Here is a 24,813-nt window from a genome sequence, read left to right as displayed (position 1 = left end):
AGTGTTCAAATTGAAAACAGAATTGTAATCATTTTTACCCAACTCATAAACAACATGTATGAGATCATATTGTGTGTGTCCCCCCCCCCCCCCCCCCCGGCCCCCCGGCCCCCCAGTGCCACCCTGTTCAGATCATATTGTGTGTGTCCCCCCCCCCGGCCCCCCAGTGCCACCCTGTTCCAGGAGCTGCTCTCCCGGCGGACCAGCATCCCCCCCCACAACCAGGAGCTGCTGTACGAGGGCCGGCGGCTGGTCCTGGACCCCAACCGCACCGCCAAGAGCTTCCCCCGCACCACCCGCGACAACCCCATCATGCTGGTCAGCCGCGAGTCGGTGGCCACCGTCGGACTCATCTTCGAGGACCGTGAGTGGACGGGGATAAGGGGCCAGGGGTTGGGGCCAGGGGTTGGGGCCAGGGTTGGGGCCAGGGTTGAGGGTTAGGGCCAGGGATTGGGGTTGGGGCCAGGGTTGGGGCCTGGGGTTCGGGCCAGGGTTGGGGCCAGGGTTGAGGGTTAGGGCCAGGGTTGAGGGTTAGGGCCAGGGTTGAGGGTTAGGGCCAGGGTTGAGGGTTAGGGCCAGGGTTGAGGGTTAGGGCCAGGGTTGAGGGTTAGGGCCAGGGTTGAGGGTTAGGGCCAGGGTTAGGGCCAGGGTTAGGGCCAGGGTTGAGGGTTAGGGCCAGGGTTGAGGGTTAGGGCCAGGGTTGAGGGTTAGGGCCAGGGTTGAGGGTTAGGGCCAGGGTTGAGGGTCAGGGTTAGGGCCAGGGTTGAGGGTTAGGGCCAGGGTTGAGGGTTAGGGCCAGGGTTGAGGGTTAGGGCCAGGGGTTGGGGCCAGGGTTGGGGCCAGGGGTTGGGGCCAGGGTTAGGGCCAGGGGTTGGGGCCAGGGGTTGGGGCCAGGGTTGGGGCCAGGGTTGGGGCCTGGGATTGGGGCCCGGTGTGAGGGGATGGGGACCTGGTAGTCCGTCTGGACAGGGATTGGGGGCCCGGGATTTGTGTTCTGGGATAAGGGCCCGGTTTTGGGGCCCGGGATTGGCCCCCGGGATTTAGGGCCCGGGATCATGTCCAGGGGGTTGGGGAGAATTGGAGCGAATAGAGATCCATTGACCTCCATTCGCTCCATTTCTCCCTGGTGTGTTTTGAAGGACAACAAAAAACAGTAATTATTATTTTTACTTCACTTATTTTTATGTATTTTGCTTTATTTATTTTAACCGTGCTGCGCTTTTGGTGTGACACCCACATCTCCCATCTGGGATTAACAAACCACCTCTCATCTGTGTGATATCGATAGAGGTGCGAATGATGCATAATGGTATGTTGGGCGCATGTTATTATTGTTAGATTTCTGCTTATTTCTGATATGTTCGTATGGACTCTGCTTTGTGTATTTTCCGTTGTGGTAGTAATTCTTGAAGTGGAAATTAAAGCAACTTGACAGGCTGGATAAGAGGGTTGAATAGATGGTTTATTCCAGGATGTAATACAGCGAGATACAGACTCGGGTTGAGTAATCTATAGCGGACGCGGTCGAGGAGCAGTTTTGAGACGTGTTCCATGGCTGTCGAACCCTCTTCTCACCGAACCAAAGGGTTGGGGCGAGTATTATATTAAAGAAAACATGAAGAACAAGAGAACAGGAGCACTCTCACCCTTGATAAGGTATACGGCCCTGGCTATGTCCCAGACGACAGGGTTGGTTCGTCCTTGTTGGGACATCACAAATGGCAGAATGTTGGAGATAACACCTCGTACAGTAGGAGAGGCACTGGCCTGTTCCTAGACTAAGAGATGTGAACACAGAGAGACACTAAAACACACCAAAATTCTACATTATGTGTGTGTGTGTGTGTGTGTGTGTGTGTGTGTGTGTGTGTGTGTGTGTGTGTGTGTGTGTGTGTGTGTGTGTGTGTGTGTGTGTGTGTGTGTGTGTGTGTGTGGTTAGAGTTGGTTGTTGAGTTTTGTTCTGCTCCCTTCCCCCCACAGCGAGTCCGCCTAAGGTCCAGCCCCGATACGACCTGGACCTGGACGCCAGCTACGCCAAGGTAAACACCGACCCCCAAACCAGAAACCCTGCTTTTTGTTATCCGATCGCCGTCACGCATGCCTGTGGTGTACGCGAATGTGATCAGTGCGATTTTCTTTTTTTGTCCCATTGTCTAAACTATTATTAGAATCCATAATATGTCGTAGAGTTACTGTCGGTGCTCGAAAAAGAGAATAAAAAATAGAATGAAATAAAATAAGATACAATATAAGTTTTAACAGAAATGAAGAACATTATAAACATAATGTGAAACCAAAACTGGATAGACAGGGCGATGAATGCATTGTGCAATATGGACAGGGTTAAAGTGTCAATTCAACTGTGTGTGTGTGTGTGTGTGTAGACGTTTGCAGGCGACGTGGGCCACCTGTGGAAGACCTCAGAGTCGCTGCTGGTCTATCAGGAGCTGGTTCGCAAGGGGGTCCGCGGACTCATGTAAGACCCCCCCCCCCCCCCCCGTCTGGTGCCTTGATGTGTGTACGGACGTCCCGACGACACACACTATAACCTAATACACCTGTTGCTATGTTATGATTAGTGCTGTCAAGCGATTAAAATATTTAATCGCATTAATGTCATAGTTAACTCACGATTAATCGCGAGTAATCAGGATTAATCAAAAAAAAATTCTATGCTAAATATCCCTTGATTTCTTTGTCCCATTAATTGTTCTCATTTTAATGCTCTTATCAACATGGAGAAGTGCATCGGCTTGCCTTGTGGCAATGTTTTTTTATTGATAACAACATTGGCATATACTGATCAAAACAGGACGATACAAAAAAAAAGCCTATAGTGCAATTAAACGATGAACATACAAACATACTGCCTTGAACATAGCAGTCAGGCTACTGCTTCTTTGTTTTGAGGCAAAGAAAAAAATTGGTTTGCGTTAACGCCGTTAATAACGCGTTTAACTGACAACACTACTTATGATGTGTGCGTGGACGTGCGACCACACACAATATCGTGCACACCTGTTGGTTATGTTCTGATTTGTTGATGTTATATTGCTATGGACGTCCGAACACACAGACCATCATGTGCACTTATTTATTGCTTTTTCCTCATAAACCCGGACGAGAGAGGGAAGTAGTGACAGAGAGAATAAGGAAGGGGAAGTGACAGGGACAGAGAGGGGGGGAGGAGAAGGGTGGAGGGGGAGAGAAGTGGGAGGGAGATCATTAATTGTTGAATCGTGTTTATAATCCCATCGTTATCTCTGCCTCACTTCCGTCCCCTCTCGTTCACACACACAGTGAGCTGATGAAGGAGGACTACAGCGAGATTGTGCGCAAGAAGTCTGAGGTCATCCACTTGTGCAACTACTGCAGTCAGATCCTGGAGAGGACCGAGCAGATGTGAGTGTGTGTGTGTGTGTGTGTGTGTGCACGCACACAAAGACACACGGGTGCACACCATCACATGGACACAAATAAGCATGCAAACATACTCTTTAAAACGCGTGTGTGTGTGTGTGTGTGTGTGTGTGTGTGTGTGGACAGGTTCGTGATAATGATGCAGACGTCGTACAGTGAGCTGTCGGACATGCACGACGAGCTGTCTGACATGCATAAGAAGGTGTTGAGAGTGAGTCTCCCTGCCACTCCTTCTCCTCCCTCTTGTTACCTTCGACGGTCTTCTTTAGGGCTTCTATATCAGAATGCATCATGGGAATCTTTTTTGGAGATACTCTGCCATTTTGTGATGAATGTAAAATCCTAAAACAACATGGATGATGAAAACCTTGCTTTTATTTACATCTCTCACATGAGATAGACTTCGGCCATTTCCAACACCCCTGAGTCCGCAACTGGCCATGGGTACCAAAAACATTCCTATGCTTCCAAAATGGAGGCGGTCATTTCGATGTACGAGTCCTAGTTAACGCTCATAGTTTTTTTAATATCCATCATGTGACATTAATTGATAATAAAGCGAGGCAGGTTACCTCATTGGTGATGCTATTCTGAGGGCTAACGTCCCCCCGCCCCTGGTGGGACCGGCAGATCTCCAGCTCCCTGGACCCCATGGAGAGGACCATGCAGGACACCAAGAGCAAGTTCCAGGCTGGAGGCCTGCTGACGGACGCCTGGGCCCAGCAAGTGGGCACCCACCCCGAGGACCGCAAGTAAGAGCCTGGGGCATTGGGGGGGGGGGGGGGGGGTGTGTGTGTGTGCAGGGAGCAGGGAGCATTAAAGCTGAGCCAGTGTGTCTTCTGTCTGTCTCTGTCTCTCTCTCTCTGTCTTTGTCTCTCAACCTCCCCCTCACTATCTCTCTTCCTGTCTGTTTGTCTCTCTCTCTCTCTCTCTCTCTCTCTCTCTCTCTCTCTCTCTCTCTCTCTCTCTCTCTCTCTCTCTCTCTCTCTCTCTCTCTCTCTCTCTCTCTCTCTCTCTCTCTCTCTCTCTCTCTCTCTCTCTCTCTCTCTCTCTCTCTCTCTCTCTCTCTCTCTCTCTCTCTCTCTCTCTCAACTGCCCTCTCTCTCTCTCTCTCTCTCTCTCTCTCAACTGCCCTCTCCCCCTCCCTAACTCTCGCCCTCTCTCTCCTTCCCTCCCCCTCCCTAACTCTCGCCCTCTCTCTCCTTCCCTCGCCCTCTCTCTCTCAACTGCCCTCTCTCTCTCTCTCTCCTTGCTGCAGTGTGGAGAAAATCAAAGTCCTCCTGGACGCCATCACGGCCATCTACCAGCAGTTCAAGAAGGACAAGGCTGAGCGCCGTGAGATGATGCCTTCTGGCTTCTATTCTAATTCTTCTGTCAGTGGGGGGGGGGGCGATTCCCTGAAGACGCACAATGAATATATTCATTGAAATATTTATAGATAAATATCTATACATTTAGAATTTGCAGGATTCCGATGTAGATCTCTAAAGCCCAGTTCAGACCAAAGATTCACCTTGCAACGCCTTGCAACTCGCAACTCCTTGCAACGCCTTGCAACGCCTTGCAACGAGACGGGCTGCGACGTTCTAAAACTGGGCAGTTCACACTGGCTGCAACGCGCTGCAACGGGCTGCGACGCCAGGTGGTTTCCATAGCAACTGTGAACGCTCTGGCACATGCTGAGAGCCGCAACAGCATTATTTGCGTAGGTTAGGTTAGATTAGTTAGGTTTGCAATTAGTTTTATTTTTATTTTACTTGAGAGTAGGCTAGAGTTACTATGTCTTGTCATTCTCCACTACATCTGCATTGGAGTAAATAGCTGGAGCTTACAGTTAGTTTAGATTACCCGTTGTTGGATACATTGCATTTTCCGGTCATTTCTCGTCCTCATATCTGTATGTGCACACAATTATTCATGTCTGCGATCATCACAGAGTCCACAAGCAGCAGGTCGCAATTCCCGATGGGTCACAATTCCTGACAGCAGACCGTCGAAATCTGCGACCACACTGTAAATGCGGGGAAAATGAGTCAAACCCCAACCAAGTGTTTTCAGGTCATTTGTCGTCCTCATATCTGTATTTGGACACTATTATTCGTGTCTTCGATCATCACAGAGTCCACAAGCAACGCAGGTCGCAATCAACGATGCCACAATCAATCTAGCGCACCGTCGAATTCTGCGCCCACACTGTAAATGCAGGAAAAATGAGACAAACCCCAACCAAATCTTTTCAGGTCATTTGTCGTCCTCATATCTGTATTTGGACACAATTATTCGTCGTAGAATTCAGCAAGATTAAAAGTGCAAATACATCAACAAAATACGACAGTACGGTACCGGGACGGAGTAAGGCCGTGACGTACAAGTTGTTCTGTGCTGTGATTGGCTGAAGAGGAATAGTTAAATCGCCGCGTTCTAAAACTGGACCTTGCGATTTGACATGTTCAATCTCTGGCGACTCCTTGCAACGCCTTGCGACGCCTTGCAACGGCTTGCAACGGCTTGCAACGGCTTGCAACGACCCGTTCACACCGCCCCTGCGACGTTCTAAAACCGTCTCGTTGCAAGCCGTTGCAAGGTGAATCTTTGGTCTGAACTGGGCTTAACATGTTATAGAATATTGATCACTTTATTTAAACAAGTTTTCCAAAAATGTACATCTAGAGGAATAAGCATGATCATATATAAATTCCATCCATTGAATCCATTATTTTTCATATAAAACATTGTGTGTTTCTAGGTCTGCCCTACAACGAGGAACAGATCCATAAATTCGACAAGTAAGTTCCCCAGTTCTGTGATAAGCACCAGCAAACACCTCCCATCGCTGTGATACAGACGTGTCAAGCTGATCTATGTCTTGTGTTCTCCTGCAAGCCCATAAACTGTTTTTAAAGTTGTTTTACGACGCCACAGTTATTAAATCATAATATATCGTATCCAATCATCTTTTCCAGCTGAATGATAAAATCTAGAGTTTCATTTGATCTGGCAAACCCTTTAAAAACGACGGGTGTCTAAAGTGAAAATATCTGTAATAAAACAACTCAACTAGTAAAGTACATAGTCCACCAGTCTGGGGATTAAACCACTCCCGACCTTCTCTTTGTTTTGCGGTTAGTCTCATCTGTCAGTGAGTACATTGAGCTCCGATGGAACCCAAATTGAGTGCGCCACGCCTATAATTCATCACACGCGTCAAGTGCTTGACACTCGACCGATCAAAGATATTCGCGGGGCTCTCGATGATTGACGTGATCGTCTTCTTAGGACCAATAGGGGGCGCTGGTTGCTTTTGATTCCAACACAATCAACTGATCGGCTTCCGTGCATGTCCTCTCCCTGTGTTTCACGCCCCGGGTCTGGGGTGCTTGTCCCCTACAGCCCATGGAAACCAGCCGTCCTTGTGCCTGCTGTTATCTGTGTTTTCCGTCCCCTACAGGCAGAAGCTGGTACTGCACGCCACCAAGGCCCGTTCCCTGTTCACGGAGGAATGTGCCATGAAGTATCGCCTCTTCATCTCCAAGAGTGAGGAGTGGATGAGGTCAGCAGCATCTCTGGTCTCCCTCTCTCTGGTCTCACCCTCTCTTCTGTTCTCTTCACCTCTCTGGTCTCACCCTCTCTCCTCCTCTCTTCTGGTCTCTCCTTCTCTTTGGTCTCTCTCCCCCTCTCTTCTTTTCTGTTCTGTTCTCTTGTTCCTCCTCTCTGGTCTCTCCCTCTTCTCTCCTTCCACCTCGTCTTATCTCCTTTTCATCCTTTCATCTCTTTTTCTCTTCACCCATTCTCACTTCTCCTCTTCTTCCTGATCCTCCTCTTTTCCCCTCTCCTCCCCTCCTCCTCTCCTCCTCTCTCCTCTCCTCTCTCCTCCTCTCTCCTCTCCTCTCCTCCTCTCTCCTCCTCTCCTTCTTTCCTCAGTCTCCTCCCTTTGTCTCCCTCCCCATTCCTCTCCCCCCCTCCTCCTCCTCGTACAGAACAGTCATGGGAAAGTCCTCTCTGTGGATAATGTTTGACTGAATTATAGTGACAGTGTTTATACAAAAGATAACAAATGACGCTTTTACAAAAAAACGACACACACATCTCTCATGATGGCCAAATAAAAATGAAATATGGGAAGCCGTAAATGTATCCCGGTGGGGATTATAGAAGCCAACATCTAAAACAGATGTATTTCACATCTCCTGAGTTGTAGTGTTTTTTCTTATGTTTCTTATTTATGTGCCGCCCTTTCACGTGTTGGACGTTGTAGTTGTCGATGATGATGATGATGATGATTATAATGATACTTCTAAGTGGCTCACACAAGCGTGAACAGGATACAGGATGTGGCCTTCGTTTGCTGATCTCATTAAAAAACAACTGCTTTCTCACTCTCCCCCATCGCTCTCTCGCTCTGTCTCTCTCTCTCACTCTCTCACTCTCTCTCTCCCCCTCTCTGTCTCTCTCTCTCTCTCTCTCTGTCTGTCTCTCTCCCTCATTGTCTCTCTCTTTCTATCTCACACTCACTCTTTGTCTCCCTCCCTCCCCGTCCTCTGCCTCCCTCCCCTCTACAAGTGTTCACCTTTGGGCAGTGGGGGGTGATAGTGCACCCACCGCCCACCCACCTCACTGTGTTATTACCCCCCACCCCCCACCTGTGTGTGTGTGTGTGTGGTTGCTCACCCTGTCTGTGGTCGTGCGCTGACAGGAAGGTTCACCACGTGAGGAAGCAGCTGCTGACGCTCTCCAGTCAGCTGAACAGCATCGAGAAGGACGTGTCCATGCTCATGGAGCAGGTCATCAAGGTAGGCTTCCAGGTCCTCAAGGTAGTCTTCCAGGTCCTCAAGGCAGTGCCTCAGGTCCTCAAAGTAGCCTTCCAGGTCCTCAAGGCAGTGCCTCAGGTCCTCAAGGTAGCCTTCCAGGTCCTCAAGGTAGCCTTCCAGGTCCTCAAGGTAGCCTTCCAGGTCCTCAAGGTAGTGCCTCAGGTCCTCAGGGTAGGCCTCAGGTCATCAAGGTAGGCTTCCAGGTCCTCAAGGTAGTGCCTCAGGTCCTGAGGGTAGGCCTCAGGTCCTCAAGGTAGGCTTCCAGGTCCTCAAGGTAGTGCCTCAGGTCCTCAAGGTAGGCCTCAGGTCTGCGGTCCTCAAGGCCTGTTAGCTCCAGGTACTTTTGAAGAACTATCAGCAGCACTCAATCATGATACAAAGAAATTATTACCTGCTGCAGAACTGTAATCAAATAAATAGTGAGGTTAATATGCAGGATAAATATTTATGTCCAGTTAATATGATTGAGCTATAATTAATAGTGTGCGATAAAGAGCTTTGGAAACTTGAACCATTCCCAACCGACAGGATCTTTAACAGAGAGAGCGTGATCCAGGATGAAGGATTTTAAATTGAACGATAACCAGGACTCAGGATGGTCCGATCAAATCCGGTCCAAACGTGTCCCCCTGAATGCCATGACCTGCACGTCCATTGCATTAAGCACCGTTCCCTGTTGTGTGGTCGTGTGTCCAAACAGCTGCAGGAGCTTCTGCCCCAGAAGGTCCGTCCGCTGCCGTCTGGAGGTCTGAAACCACAGGCCTATCTGAGCCAGAACACCCTGGTGGAGATGACCCTGGGGTGAGCGCACACGCACACGCACACACCAGGAACCAAGACCCTCGCTCTCCTCTCTGAGGGCCACCTTAAGAACGAGCGGCGGGAGATAGTTGGGTCTGATCTTGGCGTCGCCGTGGTACCGTCACACCGCAACGCCCAGAGGTCCTCTTCCAATCGAACCACGTCACGGGGTGGTGTTTTGGGTGGGACACGGTGGGGGAGCCTCCACCTCTGTCGAGACGTTCAGGAGCTGCTTCGAGCGTCTCGCAGTGCCTTTCAACATGGGGTTGTTGAAGGGCAGCTGGGTGGGTGGGGTCAAGGATGTCGTGCTAAAGGAGCCGTGCAGGTAGACGGGGCATCGAACCCTGTACCTTTTGGTCAGGAGTCGAACCCACGGTGCACTGTCCTACACCAAAGTACAGGGAGGGCCCTGGTACTAGCTACTACACATCTGGGGAGGGGCCTAGCTCTTAGTACTAGGTACTACACATCTGGGGAGGGGCCTAGCTCGTAGTACTAGGTACTACACATCTGGGGAGGGTCCTAGTACTAGGTACTGCACATCTGGGTAGGGTCCTAGCTCGTAGTACTAGGTACTACACATCTGGGGAGGGTCCTAGTACTAGGTACTGCACATCTGGGGAGGGTCCTAGCTCGTAGTACTAGGTACTACACATCTGGGGAGGGTCCTAGCTCGTAGTACTAGGTACTACACATCTGGGGAGGGTCCTAGCTCGTAGTACTAGGTACAACACATCTGGGGAGGGTCCTAGTACTAGGTACTGCACATCTGGGGAGGGTCCTAGCTCGTAGTACTAGGTACTACACATCTGGGGAGGGTCCTAGCTCTTACTACTAGGTACTACACATCTGGGGAGGGTCCTAGCTCATAGTACTAGGTACTACACATCTGGGTGGGGCCTAGCTCGTAGTACTAGGTACTACACATCTTGGGAGGGTCCTAGCTCTTAGTGCTAGGTATTGAGTCTGTGGTTCCTTGTCCCTCAGCATGAAGAAGCTCAAAGAGGAGATGGAAGGCGTGGTGAAGGAACTGGCGGAGAACAACCACTTCCTGGAGAGGTCAGTGTGTTCTCACATTTACCTCGAGGGCGTTCAGCGGACGCATTTATCCGAAGCGATTTACAATAAGTACATTTGTCAGAAGAAAGAGAAACCATAATATATCACTGTAATAATAATAATAATAATTCATTGAATTTATTTAGCGCTTTTCTAGACGCTCAAAGACAAAGACTCACTCAAAGACTGTAGGTAAGGATGTAAGAACAACAAGTGCAGAGCACTAACAATCACTAGGTTAACCCATCCCCCGTATACAACACAGATAGCTAGGATAAGATGCTAGACGATGCTAAGTATTATTTTTAAGTGCAAGGACAATAAGTGCGTAAGGGGGGGGGGATAGAGGATAGAGTCTAGAGAGGCTAAAAGTTTGTGTGTCGGTCACGATCATTTTATTTGGTACACCTTCTTATTCTGGGTCCTTGTTCCTCCTTTGTTTTCCTGTCGATCCATCACTTTAAATGACGCCTCTCTCTTCTCTGTTTCCCTCGCTTCCCGCTGCCCAGATTCGGCACTTTGACACTGGACGGAAGCTTAAGAAATGTCGACAGAATATAAGCCTACACCCCCCACCCCACCCTTCTCTTCCAGTATCCCCCCCCCCCCTAATTTTTGCCTCATACTCTTTCTTTAACATTTGCCGATGCTGGACTATATTTTGTATATACACTCACTGTGTCTTCTGTGTTGTAAATACTAATGATTCCCCACACCCACATAAGGAGTGTTGGGTCTTTTGTATGTCGTGGTTGTGTGCGTGCAATCTGTTTTAAGGCAGAAATAAGGAACAAACGTGAGTCGAGTAGTTCTAAACGGACCTGGCACTTTCTATGGAAGGCCTTGTAGCCCTTCGCTACGCATTAGCGGTGTGGGAGAATACGCATTACTCATTTACCGAAGGTTTATATCGCCTTAAGTTGCATACCTTTCTGCTCACCTGATATTTGGTCAAAGGAGCATCGCTGTAACTGGCCTTGGGCCTTCGGTCAAGGCGATCGGTGGTTGTTGTGTTCGGATGCTTGCTTTCATGAATCTGTAGGATCAGGGCGTTTTAAATGCATAGTCTGTGTGTGTGTGTGTGGTGGTCCGTTGTGTGACAGATTGCATGGTGGCTCTCTCCTTCCGTCTGTGCCCTAGAGGCAAAGATATGTCCGGCCCCAGCATCCTGTCACTGTTAGAACAGCGCTTCTATTCGGTGTAACAGATGGAAGTATTCATGTAAAGCCTGTAAATAAATAAATATCAATTCAACTGCTCCTCAACAATGGTGTGGTGGTGGTATTCTTCTTTTTTATTATTACGTAATGGTGTGTGTGTGTGTGTGGGGGGGGGGGGGGGGGGGGTGCGTGCTCCTCGAGCATTTTAACCGTAGACTAGGCCTATTCTGATTCAGGAGAATCAGAATAAACGGCTGCAAAAGACGCAGGATGAAAGGAAGAACCACTTCAAGCATAAGTAAGTAACCTTTGGCTCCTATGATGTTATTCGATTTTGTTATGGAGGATCGTCTTTTTCCTCGTTTTGCTCGTTTCCTTCCCACTTATGAACCTACCTCACACTCAAAAGAACCGTCCTCTCCTCCCGCTGTTGTGGTTGCCATGGCGATATTCTTCGGCAGCACTACGCGCCGGACTCGTCTTTGTCACGAGGTGGTCGCTCGGATCCAAGGGTCCGAGCGTACAGCGGTCGGCGCCTCCCTCCGGTTCCAACCAATCACAGTACAGTTGACGTTACCCGGATTGGTTTGACAGGGAGAGAAGTCCCGCCCCACTGCACGCTCGGACACTTGGCTCTCGCAACCAGCTCGTGATTAGGATGTATGTCACTATTCGATAGCGCTAAACAGACTGGCATGTGATCGGCTTTGGGTTATGCTAAGTTAGTAACATCTAAAGGACATTAATAGGCAGAATTATACATTTGTCTGAGTCTTTTGTGACTATGGAGTTGTAAGGTGACTTCCACTTGGAGTGGTAAATTTTTTATCTATGAAACCTTAACAAATGTGAAAGAATGGATTCTGGTGGTCTTCAGCCTCAACAGCCAGGCCATGTTAGAGTCGTGTAGCAGGTCTATGTACCGCCAAGACGAATGTTTATATACAGGCCTACACTTTGCTGAACCCTACACACCTTTTATTCAGACTTTTTTATTAGAACTTGTGCGGTTGATTTGAAGAAGTAGGTACAGCATTAGGCCTATAGCCGACATTACCATATATGGACAAGTCTAAATAGTGGGTCTTGATCCCTTTCTAATTGCAGCACTGATTACGTCAATATATTTCCTGGAAACTATAATAAAGATTTAATCAAAGACCAGAGCTATATCCATCAGGTTATGTGATTGTTCTCTCAAATGGACATTGCTTATTAATAAGGCTAAAATGGGTGGATTCTATTTGTATGAATGTCCGCCTATTTGATGACCTCCAAATTAATGAAAAACATTTTCTGACGTCAACACTTGAGTCCAGTGGTAGATGAAGTGTCCATTTGCGATGACTAATTTAATTTAATTTATTTATTAATTCATTAGGGAGGCTATGCCTCTGCGATTCCTATCATCCCAATCATCTTAAATTAAATATAAAATAAAGCAAAGGCTAGATTCGCACACTGATTATGTATCATAACGGTGCATTTAAAAAATGCATTTACCAATCAAAGGCGTAAAGGACGTGCGTCGTGCACGCGGACGCCTCTCTATTCCACACACGGGCACGCGCAATCAAACAAATGATTGGTGAAAAACACCGACGGCATCGACCATCCTGCCTACCCGCCCTCACAGCCCCTGTAACGGTGACATCCCGTTCTGGTCCGGATAACGACAACACGACAACATGTCAACACGGACGCTGATTTCGGTCCCACTCTGAGGATGAGGATGTCTTAACGGACCTGATTGAAGATCTCCAGCCAGGAGGACGAAGGAGAAAGGGGAAAAAAAAATGCAACGCTTATTTTTTCCTCGACAGGTGTGTGTGATTTTTTTTTTTTTTCTTCTATCTAATATGGGAAAATGAGAGGAAGAATAGAGCTCAGGTTAATCCGATGTTGATATTTATATAGTGAGACAAATGCCATTAAATTCAACCAACTATTAAAACAGCTACATTAAATGCCTCATAATGAATGCACAGTTAACTTTGTATCTGCTGTAGCCGAATATTTATGCGTTCCCCAAAAAAAGAACCCCGTGTTCTCCTGTACCCACGGTGCGTTTTTTCATTCATTTCGACCGTTTTCATGACGTTTTTGCGTCACTGAAAAACGCGATTGAAAAAACAACAGGAGCAAACGAGTAGGCCTGCGTCGCCTTCCCGCGTTCTCTCAGTGGCGATGACATTACACACCTTCTGAACCAAACACAAACATGTCCATAAATGGACATATCGTAGACCTAAACAGTCCAACGTCATTCTCCCAGGTCCCAATCTCCCAAGGTGTGTGATGTGTGTAATAACAACTGCGTGTTAACTTCATTTTCGCTCGAGCCTGACTCTTAATCACCAGGGTTGTCGTATATTGCCAAGCCTATGAATATAAATAAACATGCAAATACAAACAATACAAAAACACCTAAATACAAATACAGCACGTTCCGTGGGCCCTGTGTGTTGTTGACTCAAGGCTGGCTCCTGCCTGTATTTGTAGTCTCTTGTGAGGAACCAATCGGCTATCTGCAGCCGGATGATGGCAAGGGCGCCTTTTCTGCCAGGTCCTGCCGGCTGCTAAGTGAATTAGGTTGCTAGGGTGAATCCACCACAGTAAACACACGAGGACACCCAGATAAGCATAAAGCGGTCCCTGCACGACCTTAATTGTTCGCCACAATCCACCGGGGGGAAGCCAGAGGTCTTGCTGTATTGTTCTCTGTAGACGTATAGGAGTGGTTCAACAAGATAGTGTACAATGTGTATTTTTTTAGGCCGCTAATGTGCCCTCTGAACGAGGTGGTGTCTTGAGCTGGTCGAAATTGTAAAGGTTAAGAAGATATATGGTTGTTTAAAAGTTTATATCAGCCGAGACAATAGGCTTAACGTGTAATAGAAATAGTATGAAAAACATATAATAGGCTGATACTTTTGAACCGACTTGTCATACCAAAGGTTTAACAGAGAAACAAATCGTCCAAAAGATTGTTTTGAACGGCCGAATTGTGTGTCACATGCAATTCCCACCTTGAGTACACAGGGGAGTGTGGCCTGTGTGAAAGTGTGACTTCAGTCGTTGCTATTTCAGGTCCTTGACAGCTGAGTCGCTTGAGCTTGAGCTAATTTCTCACCAACCGACCCATCTCTCCCTCTCTTGAAACAAGGCCCGGGCTGACATTGACTGTCTCATACGTTCGGTTCAGCCAATAACTAATGTCCGTCAGTCTGTGACTGTATATCTGTCTGTCTGTCGGTGTATCTATCCGTATTGGTCCCATGGTTTATTAAACTGTCTTAAGGGCTGATTTTAGTTCCACGTCGACACAACGCAAGTGCGTTTACGGACCCATCACATCCACCGCAACGCCTCCCAAAAATTGTAACCTTGCGTCGAGGCGCAGGGCTGTGATTGGTCCGCTCGCTAAAACCCGACGCAGAACCGAAACAGGTCCAGGACTGTGTCGAAGCGTCTGCGTGGTCCTCGCGTCACCGTGGAGCCATAATCAGCCCTTTACCGTCTCACTGTCCGTGCATTTAACCGTCTGTCTGTCCGTCTACCAACCAGCCGTCTACTGACCCGTCTCCCTCCCCCGCAGGACGTCTCCCTGCCAGCCTGACCATGGTCTACGCGCCGTCGACCGGCCTGCTGGCCATCAAGCCCTCCCTCTACTCCCCCTCCTTCTCCTTCCCGCTCTTCCTAAACTTCTCCGATGCGGACAACTCCTCCTCCTCCTCCTCAGGGGTCCCGCTCGGCCCCACCTCCACCGCCGCCGCCCTCCCCTCGGAGCGCCTCGGGGCCTCGGGCGGCCCGCACAACGCCACCCTGGGGGGGGCGGGGCTCCAGGTGACCTACGACCTGGCCCCGGCCGAGGTGGCGGTGCTGGGGCTGGTGTTCGGCGCGCTGTGGCTCGTCTCCCTCCTGGGCAACGCGCTGGTGTGCCTGGTGATTCACCGCAGCCGCCGCACGCAGTCCACCACCAACTACTTCGTGGTGTCGATGGCGTGCGCCGACCTGCTGCTGTCGCTGGGCGGCGCGCCCTTCGTCCTGCTGCAGGTGGGCGCAGGGCGCTGGCCCCTCGGCGCCGCCGCCTGCAAGCTGGTGCGCTACCTGCAGCACCTGTGCCCCGGCGTGCAGGTGTACGTGCTGCTGTCCATCTGCGTGGACCGCTTCTACACCATCGTGTACCCGCTCAGCTTCAAGGTGTCACGCGGGAAGGCCAAGAAGATGATCCTGGCGTCCTGGCTGCTGGACGCGGCCTTCGTGGCGCCGTGCCTCTTCTTCTACGGCGGGGCGTGGTCGTCGCGGGCGGGCCACTGCGACTTCTTCCTGCCGTACACCTGGGGGGGCGTGGTCTACGGCGTGGCCCACCTGCTGCTGGGCTTCCTGGTGCCGGTGGCGCTGATGGCGTCCTTCTACCAGCGGGTGGTGCGCTACATCTGGCGGGTGGGCGCCGACGGCCTCACGCTGCGCCGCACCATGAACATCGTGCCCCGGACTAAGGTCAAGACCATCAAGATGTTCCTCGTGCTCAACTCGGTGTTCCTGCTGACCTGGACGCCCTTCTACGTGGCGCAGCTCTGGCACCCCCGGGAGTCGGCCGGCGGCTCCCACCGCCAGGGGGCGCTGTTCTTCACGGCCGTGGCCTGGATCTCCTTCAGCTCCACGGCGTCCAAGCCCACGCTGTACTCGGTGTACAACGCCAACTTCCGCCGGGGCATGAGGGAGACCTTCTGCATGTCGTCCATGAAGTGTTACCGCAGCAACGCGTACACCATCACGGCCAGCACGCGCATGGCCAAGAAGAACTACGTGGGCGTGGTGGACGTCCCGGTGCAGGCCAAGGCGCTCACCAAGGACTCCATCTGTGACACCTTCGACCGCGAGGCCAAGGAGAAGAAGCTGGCCTGGCCCATCAACGCCAACCCCCCCAACACCTTCGTGTAGCCGGAGCCACACTGACCCTAAACCAGCCATTGACACAACGTGGATGATAATCGCACAGACATTTTAAAAGGAGAATGGCTTTGAAATGCACAAGTCCAGGGGGAGGTAATCAATCCGTCTTTTACCTTTAACGGAAGTCCCCGGTGGGATGGGAATGTTTTGGAAGAAAATCAGCAAAATGTCAAATGTATGTATTTATTGAATATATATAATTATGAGTATCATTGTTGGCGTCATCAACGGTGTGTGTACATACACTGTAGATATTGCAGTACAAGGGGTCCTCAGGTAGCACAGTCTGTGTACAGTCGTACCTCTTTTGTCCGAGGTCATCGTAGGTGAAAGAAGCAGCACTCACGCGCACACAGAATGTATTTGTGATATCAGTGATGCGTTTATCTTTCATTCACCTGTTCCGATCCGAGGTCTTTGACGACCCGGTTGGAGTGACGGCTCACAGCCAGTTCATCTGTAATGTCTACCGTGGGTTTGTATCCCTTAAAAACAAAACATAGTGATTCTGTCGACGATTTATCATTTCAACGCTACATTTTCTTGTGAAGTCTTCTAATTCTGCCCGTGTAATGTATTATTTCAGTACGCTGTCAACTACCGTGTTTGGAAAAAAAATGTGAATCAAATTCTATGTAGGAATTATAATAATAAAAAAAAATGAATTGAATTGAATTTTTCTTCAGAGACAGTTTGTTAACGCCGTCGTGTAAAATGTTTTCCCAGTGCTGTAAAACAAAATCAACCAAGACAAATGGATTGACATATGCGTTTTTTATTTCGATCGCCATGGTTACACCTACGTCCTTCTCCACAGAGTAACCACTTTATTAGCAAATCCTATTCCTGCCATTCTTTCCTTCCTATTGGTCCCCCTGTTGCACTGAAACACTGTGGAAAAGCACCAGTCTGTCTGCTCTCTGTTTACCCCAGTCTGCCAGGAAACAGTGTTACGACCTGGCTATTACCTGTAATTAAGACAGAAATTAAAACCATACAAGGCGTATTCACACACACACACACGATACATACCGGTACATAAGAGTTGATTAACATAAAAAAGATTATTTATTGATTTAATGACTCTAAATAACAAGTCTGTGAATAACATTTCATGTTTAGTGTATTTCAATCCAAGTGGCGGTGAACTCAACAAACGTTTTTTCAAACTTAACATTGAAAAAAGATTTCAGCTGAAAATCCATCAAAGAAAATGTGTTTTTAACATGGACAGATATTTCGTTAGATGATTGTCATAAACATTGACAATGATTTAAAAGTGACTTTTTCATTTCGTCCTCCCTTTAGTGAGCGTTTCTTACCTTGATTACACTCACGGCTTCCAACCAGAAACAATATCACAAAGAAAAGCGACATTACATTTATCAATGCAAAAATATGCCCCAAAAGGCAACTTTCTAATTTAAAGGCTTATTAAATATGAATTCAAGGCTCCAAATATAAAATAGCATAGGCATCACACGTGGACGTAAAGTAACTGACTGACTAGGTCAAGGAAGGGCCCAATTTTTGTCAGACAAAAATAGCAATTTCTCAGGATTCTCTATTTATAGTTTGTATGAAATATAACAAACTTTTGTTAACATAAAAGAGCAAATGGTCTGGGATTAATTCCACCCCTTAACAAAGAAAAGAAAAGAGAAAAAATATCCGAACAGACTCTTCACAATACATTCATGACCACAATACAAAACGTGGCACGGTGCTTTCTCAGATCCAATACAAAATACGAATACAAAACTATACCCAATCGACATATCAATTCCTCTGTGTGTGGACTACGTCCTCGTCAGTAGTAGTAATCCTGGGCTCACCTCAACCTCTCACTGCGTGTTTATCTTAATGACTTCCCATGGGTTGGTATGATTGCACCAAACTTAATTTAAAAATCATAGTAAAGAAAAAATAAAAAAGAGTTGCAGTCGGAGCCAGCCACGTCGGCGAGTACAACCCATGAGTTGAGTTTCAGAGAAAACGCTTGTTGGAGTCTTATCGCCACGGCAACAGCGTACGTTTACGGAGAGAGTATCGGGTTGCACACAACATAAACGGCATCGTATGTATATATTCAGGGAACAACAAGTCAATCCACAAGGACCTCGCCACCCCCACTCCCAAAAAAAGTAACATATCTATACATGCCTATGCGTTTATCTACGGTGGGACTGAGCAAAACAAAGTTAATAGTCGATCGCCCGATCTGTGGTTGGAATCGTGAGGTCGCCTACCCCGCCCCCCCCGGACCGGGGATGTGTGTGTGCGCTCTCGGAACCCCCCCCCCCCCGCTCGTGTCGACACGGTTCCCCCGATTTCCTGTGAATGCGGTCGGTTCTCCGTCCTTCTCGTGATTCCGCATGTGACGTCCTCTGGTTCCGCCGGCTGGCGCCGGCGCCCCCCGCTCAGCCCTGGCTGTTGCTGCCGCCGCCGCCGCTGCTCTTGCTGCTCTTGCTGCTCTTGGACGCCTTGGCGCTGCCGTCGTGGGACCCCTTCTGGTCGTCGCCCGTGAGCAGGGCCTTGATCTCCGAGGGGATCTTGCCCTGGTCCATGGCGGAGCACCACTGCTTGTACTGCGCAGGAGAGAGGTCGTCAATACGGGTTGAGAGGGGGTCACATTGGGGGTCCCAGAGGGGGTCACATTGGGGGACGAAAGAAAATACACACTACGAGTGAACGATTTTAGTTAAGAAATTACAAATCTAGTTTGGTCATTTGGATTTAATTGATTGGGGTCACTGTAAGGTATCTTGAACATATGACACATATTACCAAATGATAAATCTGATAATTAAGTATCGGGCCCTAGACATAATGAGCAATGAGAGCAGGGTTAGGTTTGGTGAGTCAATTTTGAGAGGTTTGGGGTTAGGGTAAGTCTAGTGTGAGTGTGGCTAGGCTTGGTGAGTCCAGTGTAAGTGTTGTTAGGGTTGGTTAGTTCCAGTGTGAGTGTGGTTAGGCTTGGTGAGTATGGTTTTGACTAGGGTTAGGGTTGGTGAGTAGGGTTAGTTAGTCGAGTGTAAGTGTTGTTAGGGATGGGGAGTCTAGTGTGAGTGTTGTTAGGGTTGGTTAGTTACAGTGTGAGTGTGGTTAGGCTTGGTGAGTATGGTTTGAGTAGGGTGAGGGTAGGTTAATCCACCGTGCGTGTGGTTAGGGATGATGTGCCCAGTCTGGGTAAGGTTAGGGGTTGGTTTGTATACATCATGTATAGTTGAGTTACCATCTCCAGCTCCTCGCGGAGGGCACAGATGGCCCTCTCCTTGCTGGACACCAGCTCCTCCAGGTACTGATACCGGAGCTTCTTCCGGGCGCGACACTCCCTCGCGCTCTGCCTGCTCCTCTCCAGCTTGGCCTTCAGGTCGATCTTGGCCGGCTTACGTCCTCTCTTCCCCGGCTTCTTCACTTTACCCGCCACAATCTGTCAAATAAATAGAAACCACAATACATCAACCCATCTACTCTGTTGCGTACTACTTACAGCGTCTGCTACCGCGGATCCTAAGGTATTCTTTGCATCCAGATTATTAGTTTGTTTACATTTTGTTAATCACCACTGAACGACTCAACAATAATTCAAAGTGTGGATCTCTTAGCCTTTTAATATTTGAGTTACCATGTTCCATTCTCTTATCATCATGAAGGAGGTGTCCAAAATATAGAGTAGCATAGTGTGATGCAAGCACTGTGGCTTGCATCGAATGCTTGATCAATTAATTGATTATCATTTGAACGCGTTTAGGATTGAGGAAAAACACATTCCAGATGTAAACAAGAAGGGGCACCATTAAGATCCAATCACTAAGATGGAAAGACGTCTACGAGGGCAGTAAGATCTGAGCCTCGCAGTGTGCCTACAGGCCCAGTATTCTAGCTCTGCTGGCTAAACACACACAACACGGTAGGGTCGACTACGACAATACTCGACCCATCCAGTGGGAACTGCGGTTTGCTTCGAGTTCAGTTTAATGAAACAAGCGAATAGTGAGCTGTGGTGTTTTGTCTCACCTTATTGTCATCCATTTTAGTGCCCGACGTAAACACTTGCGCTCCTTTCCCCAGTGCTGCCAACCGCAGAGTAGTTACGTTACGGGACAAAAGACGACCACGATTATGACCACTGTTTCACGAGATGCGTTTATACTGACGGATGTGCGATCGTCAGCCTCCTCCAGCATCCATAAATAACGTTCAGATTGTTACAGTTTTGGAATTGCAAGCTATTGCCTTGTGTTTACATCACTTTCATACTTCCTGTTGTGGTTCTGTTCCGGAAGTACGTCAGCCCCCCCCTCGTCGCCGTCGTGCTATGCTCGAGCCTGCACTGCCGCCAAGCGGACGGTTCGGAACTGCAACGGTTTTTTGGAGCCAGTGTTTTGACGACTGCAGTGTGCGAGTTATTATATTATACTAACCCCCGGAAATGTAATTCAGGTCATATTTTATGGTGCATCAAATGATAAACATAAAGTTAAATATTCCTTTGAAATATTACCTTGTCATGTGAATGTATACAAACTTGACAAAAGGAAGTACTTGTCAAGCACGCTTCAGAAAGTTAAACATCCTGAATTGTATGGAAGGACTGTAGGAGACCACTTTTTTATTTTTTTACATTCTATAGATCTAATAAACGTCCGCGTCAATTTACCTTTTTTATATAACTCTATCCTCTGGCGGACTTTGAAGCGTGCGCCTGCGCCTTTAAGAGCGACCACTGCGCTCTGACTGGAGGCGCGATGACGGCATCCTTTTATTTTTATCGCAATGACCTCATGTCTTATGGCAGAAGTTTACTAACGAGAGAATCTCTTTCTTTTATATAACTTCGCCGTGCGCAGTGTCGTTCGCTTGGCTCTCTTCGTCCTGGCTGGGGGGACATGGAGTGTCTTTATTAAACTCCAACACTGGGCTGTATGGCGAAAAAAAAGTCATTTTCACGACAAATTCTCTAACGGTGAGTTTTCGAAATTTCTAATGAGCGACTCGGCAGCATCTCGCTACGAGGCCTTAGTTATGGAGTTGTTCTCCATGTGTCTTCGGACAGGGGCTCTGAACGTAACACAGTATAAAACAAAACGACTCAAACAGACCTGCGATATGGAGATACTTTGGGAAACGATCGCACGTATTTCTGTGCGTCGACCTGTCGAGTTCGCTTGACCGACGCGATATCGGCGTACGAAATGAGTGTTGCGATTTAAACACTGTGTTCTTATGTCGCCCACAGCGGACACGATAACTTTAGGCTGGAACTGGACCCGAGCAGTGTGAAACTTTAGTTTAAATCACTCTTGGTGAAACCATCATTTGATGGGATGACCAAGCGCCATGTCGACTTATGATGTCTACCCTGTTGTTTATTTGTTGTCTCTTTGATATGAGGGGTGAAGAATATGCCATGTGTAGGCATGGTTGTTGTGTATATGCATGTCGTCGACTGTGTACACTGTGGTTGATCAGTCTGTCACAGAAAGATGTTCCAATCTGTCAATCAGCTGTCACAACACAGACCCATAATTTACTTAAGCTGTTTCTAAGACCTCAAAGCAAAACACTTATTAAATCAATTGAATCATATGATAACAATCCCTGTAAACCTCGCCTTTGCATCTTCTCTACCGATAAAGGAAGTTAAAGGGCTAATATAATAACAGTTTGCACAGATCATGTTAATGATTACATCCTGAGGTGTCTACGGCAACAGGGTCATTGAGATTGGTTTCTGGGGGGTAGGCGATAGGCAGACCAGTTTATATGAAGCATTAGTAAGGTATGTCTACTGTCGTCTGCCTCAGCCCGCTCTCTCCGTCTTAATTACATGTTTTAACCAGATGTACCAGCTGATTGAAGCAGAGTGAGACGTTAAGAGTGTGATCATCCCGATTAAACGGTGTGTGTTTCAGGAAGCAGATGTCTGTGATGTTGTCTGGCCTGATATTACATGTCGTTCTTTTATCAGAAAAACTTCCACAGGATACATGAGCAGCTGGAACTATCGCAGCATCAGTTGGGGGCATGAATAAGGCATTTTTGTCAGATTGATCCTATGCAAAATCTTGTACAAATACATTATTTCAACCTGTTATTTACTGTTAAATACCGGTTATTACATACAACTGAAATGACATGCTGATTTGATGTTTTAAATAATTTTAAAATAGTTTTAAATAATTGATGGGAAGAAAATACAATGGATGCACTTTGCCAGAATTGTGAAAAGATTCAAGATTCAAATTAATGCAAAATAAGTTAGGAAGAATAAAATAGCTAGTATTGAACAAGCATACCCACCTAAGATAGTGAATCTGAAATAAGGTTAATATCAGCATGGTCCTATTTAGAAGCACAAAAGGTGTATGAGTTTTGCTAAAAACCACTTTTTCCAAAGACAAACCTTGACCTAAAACAGGCCACATCACTCGCTGGCCAAATCTGAACGTCATTTAATGTGGAAAGTGACGTCACACATAGTTGTCATCAATCACATGACCTTATTTTGTTTCTGAGCCTGCATCTGTCGCTGTGCTGGGATTTTAACGTTTAATGTCTTTAAAAGATAATAAACATTTGCCCCTCACATCACCAAATCCAAGAGGATGGGAATGATTGTTTTGAAAGGTGACCACTCAAGTCGCTCAAGTGCAGTTTATTTGTATAGCTCAAAGGGCTTCACAGACCATGTTTTATGACCCCCCCCCCCCCCCCTTAAAGAGCAGAGAAAATAAAAAACCTTGGGATGGTTAGGATTGCAATTGCTGACCTAATGGACATACATAATGCTTACATTAAACTCATCCTCTGCTCGAAGACATGAGACCTTGGCTTCAATGAGGTACTCATCCATTTGTTATAAGGGCTGAGCCCCAATGTTTTACGTAGCTGGGTTTAAGGTTAGTCCCGTGAGAATCACCCTGATCTGTTGAGCTAATACTCCATGCCCCCCATCCCTGATTGGCCTGTCCACTTGTTGGGTTTTGGAAGTTGCTTTTAATCGAGATCGAGGCCAGACTGATCCTCAGAGAGGAGCTGAGATATGAACTGAAATATTCCCACAATGTGGACTGTGTGAGTAGCACATGCTCATGAGGCTAGTTTAGGTCATGAAGGACTAATTACTGTAGATGACGGGTCAGAGCTTTCTGGTTGACCCATCAAAACACTCATTACCGTTTTCGTTGACACAATAACAATATCGACAAAGCAATATATCCCTCATTGTTGGCAATCGGCCCATGTGACGTGGTTGTAAAACAGATAAGTATAGTTGATATGCAGCGTACGGCTGGGCTGTTCTGACATGGTCCAACTAGGTAGGATGTCTCACTTAATTACACCAATTAGAGAGGTTGTTACAAACAGGAGAATGCCAGTGACCTTTTCGCCTCAATTAGTATCATAGTTCAAAGTAATACCAATCTCATAGAATAAGGAAGCCAGACATTTTTTTATTGCGACATTCATTGCTGATTTATGTCAAACCGTAAGGGAAACCAAATGAGGAAATAGGCAAATATTTGATATTTGCTAATATGTGAGGTTCATAATCAAATATTTTGGTTTGTTTTGAGGCGTGTAGTAACTTGGGCGAGATCACAGCAACGTAATTCATTATTTTCTGATATTTGTTCTCTTTATTAATGTATAACTTCACCAAACTATTCACGGCCCGCAGACAATCTTCGGCTACCATCTGTTTGAGTGTCAACAAACGGTATAGTTTGGTGAGATAAGAGGCCTTGTTGAGAAATAAAATGACTAAACGGGCGTGTTGCTAAAATTCCAGATACGCTAGGCTGCTGTCAGCTCCGCCAACTGTAAGTCATGGCCCCGCCTCTTTTGTGTGGAATAGCTCCGCCCCCAGCTTGGCGTCACTAGCCTCATCATCGTGGGCTGACAGCCATCGTACATGTTTAGACCCCGGGCTAGACTTAAGAAATAAAAAAGCCATAACTTGAGGAAGACCATCTGCTCTACTACTAAATGCTGCTGGAGAGAGAGAGAGAGAGAGAGAGAGAGAGAGAGAGAGAGAGAGAGAGAGAGAGAGAGAGAGAGAGAGAGAGAGAGAGAGAGAGAGAGAGAGAGAGAGAGAGAGAGAGAGAGAGAGAGAGAGAGAGAGAGAGAGAGAGAGAGAGAGAGAGAGAGAGAGAGAGAGAGAGAGAGAGAGAGAGAGAGAGAGAGAGAGAGAGAGAGAGAGAGAGAGAGAGAGAGAGAGAGAGAGAGAGAGAGAGAGAGAGAGAGAGAGAGAGAGAGAGAGAGAGAGAGAGAGAGAGAGAGAGAGAGAGAGAGAGAGAGCCGACCGGGCGATGTTATCGGCCGATACAGGCCTATCACAGACATATCGCTATCTGCTAATGTCTTTGCCGACGTGCGCCGATATGAAAACTTAAGAAACGGTGTCGGTACATTAACGTTATTACCTCTTTATAAATCATCTACTGTGGTGGTTCAACCTGATCGATAACGGTAATCTGTTAATCCCTGATACCGCTGTATGTATCGGCGCCTAACGTCCAGCATCGGCCGGGCTCCAGTCCTGACGGCACAGCTGATCTGAAGGGTCGTGAAATCTGACCTCTTGGAACTAAAGGGTG

General features: G+C 47.7%; 3 protein-coding genes across 8 annotated transcripts in view; 2 read left to right on the top strand and 1 right to left on the bottom strand.

Annotated features, from left to right (window-relative positions):
- tbk1 (TANK-binding kinase 1) overlaps window positions 1–11,353 on the top strand; it is a 22,456-nt gene extending 11,103 nt beyond the window's left edge. For 2 of the 6 annotated variants that reach the window (XM_030353166.1, XM_030353165.1), the window contains exons 9-22: window positions 168–364; window positions 1,981–2,039; window positions 2,385–2,476; window positions 3,301–3,402; window positions 3,547–3,631; window positions 4,051–4,172; window positions 4,679–4,755; window positions 6,167–6,206; window positions 6,548–6,559; window positions 6,869–6,970; window positions 8,114–8,210; window positions 8,929–9,029; window positions 10,017–10,194; window positions 10,274–10,582. In XM_030353166.1, the coding sequence (XP_030209026.1) occupies window positions 168–364; window positions 1,981–2,039; window positions 2,385–2,476; window positions 3,301–3,402; window positions 3,547–3,631; window positions 4,051–4,172; window positions 4,679–4,755; window positions 6,167–6,206; window positions 6,548–6,559; window positions 6,869–6,970; window positions 8,114–8,210; window positions 8,929–9,029; window positions 10,017–10,188 (1,258 nt within the window). In that variant the 3' untranslated portion in view covers window positions 10,189–10,194; window positions 10,274–10,582. The other 4 variants (XM_030353171.1, XM_030353169.1, XM_030353168.1 and 1 more) reach the window with 3 other exon arrangements.
- Window positions 11,354–12,019: 666 nt separating this feature from the next.
- Window positions 12,020–16,882, top strand: gpr19 (G protein-coupled receptor 19). The gene is made up of 2 exons (XM_030353201.1): window positions 12,020–13,071; window positions 14,847–16,882. The coding sequence occupies exon 2, from the start codon at window positions 14,870–14,872 to the stop codon at window positions 16,193–16,195; it is 1,326 nt and encodes a 441-aa protein (XP_030209061.1). The 5' UTR covers window positions 12,020–13,071; window positions 14,847–14,869; the 3' UTR covers window positions 16,196–16,882.
- Window positions 16,883–17,256: 374 nt separating this feature from the next.
- crebl2 (cAMP responsive element binding protein-like 2) lies at window positions 17,257–20,489 on the bottom strand. The gene is made up of 3 exons (XM_030353238.1): window positions 20,228–20,489; window positions 19,443–19,640; window positions 17,257–18,795 (listed from the first exon to the last, which is right to left on the bottom strand). The coding sequence occupies exons 1-3, from the start codon at window positions 20,240–20,242 to the stop codon at window positions 18,628–18,630; spliced, it is 381 nt and encodes a 126-aa protein (XP_030209098.1). The 5' UTR covers window positions 20,243–20,489; the 3' UTR covers window positions 17,257–18,627.
- Window positions 20,490–24,813: the final 4,324 nt, after the last annotated feature.

Source organism: Gadus morhua, chromosome 4 (assembly GCF_902167405.1).
Source record: "Gadus morhua chromosome 4, gadMor3.0, whole genome shotgun sequence".
Taxonomy (NCBI): Eukaryota; Metazoa; Chordata; class Actinopteri; order Gadiformes; family Gadidae; genus Gadus; species Gadus morhua.
The sequence above is the reverse complement of the archived record's forward strand: the minus strand, read 5'-3'. Positions and strand labels throughout refer to the sequence as shown.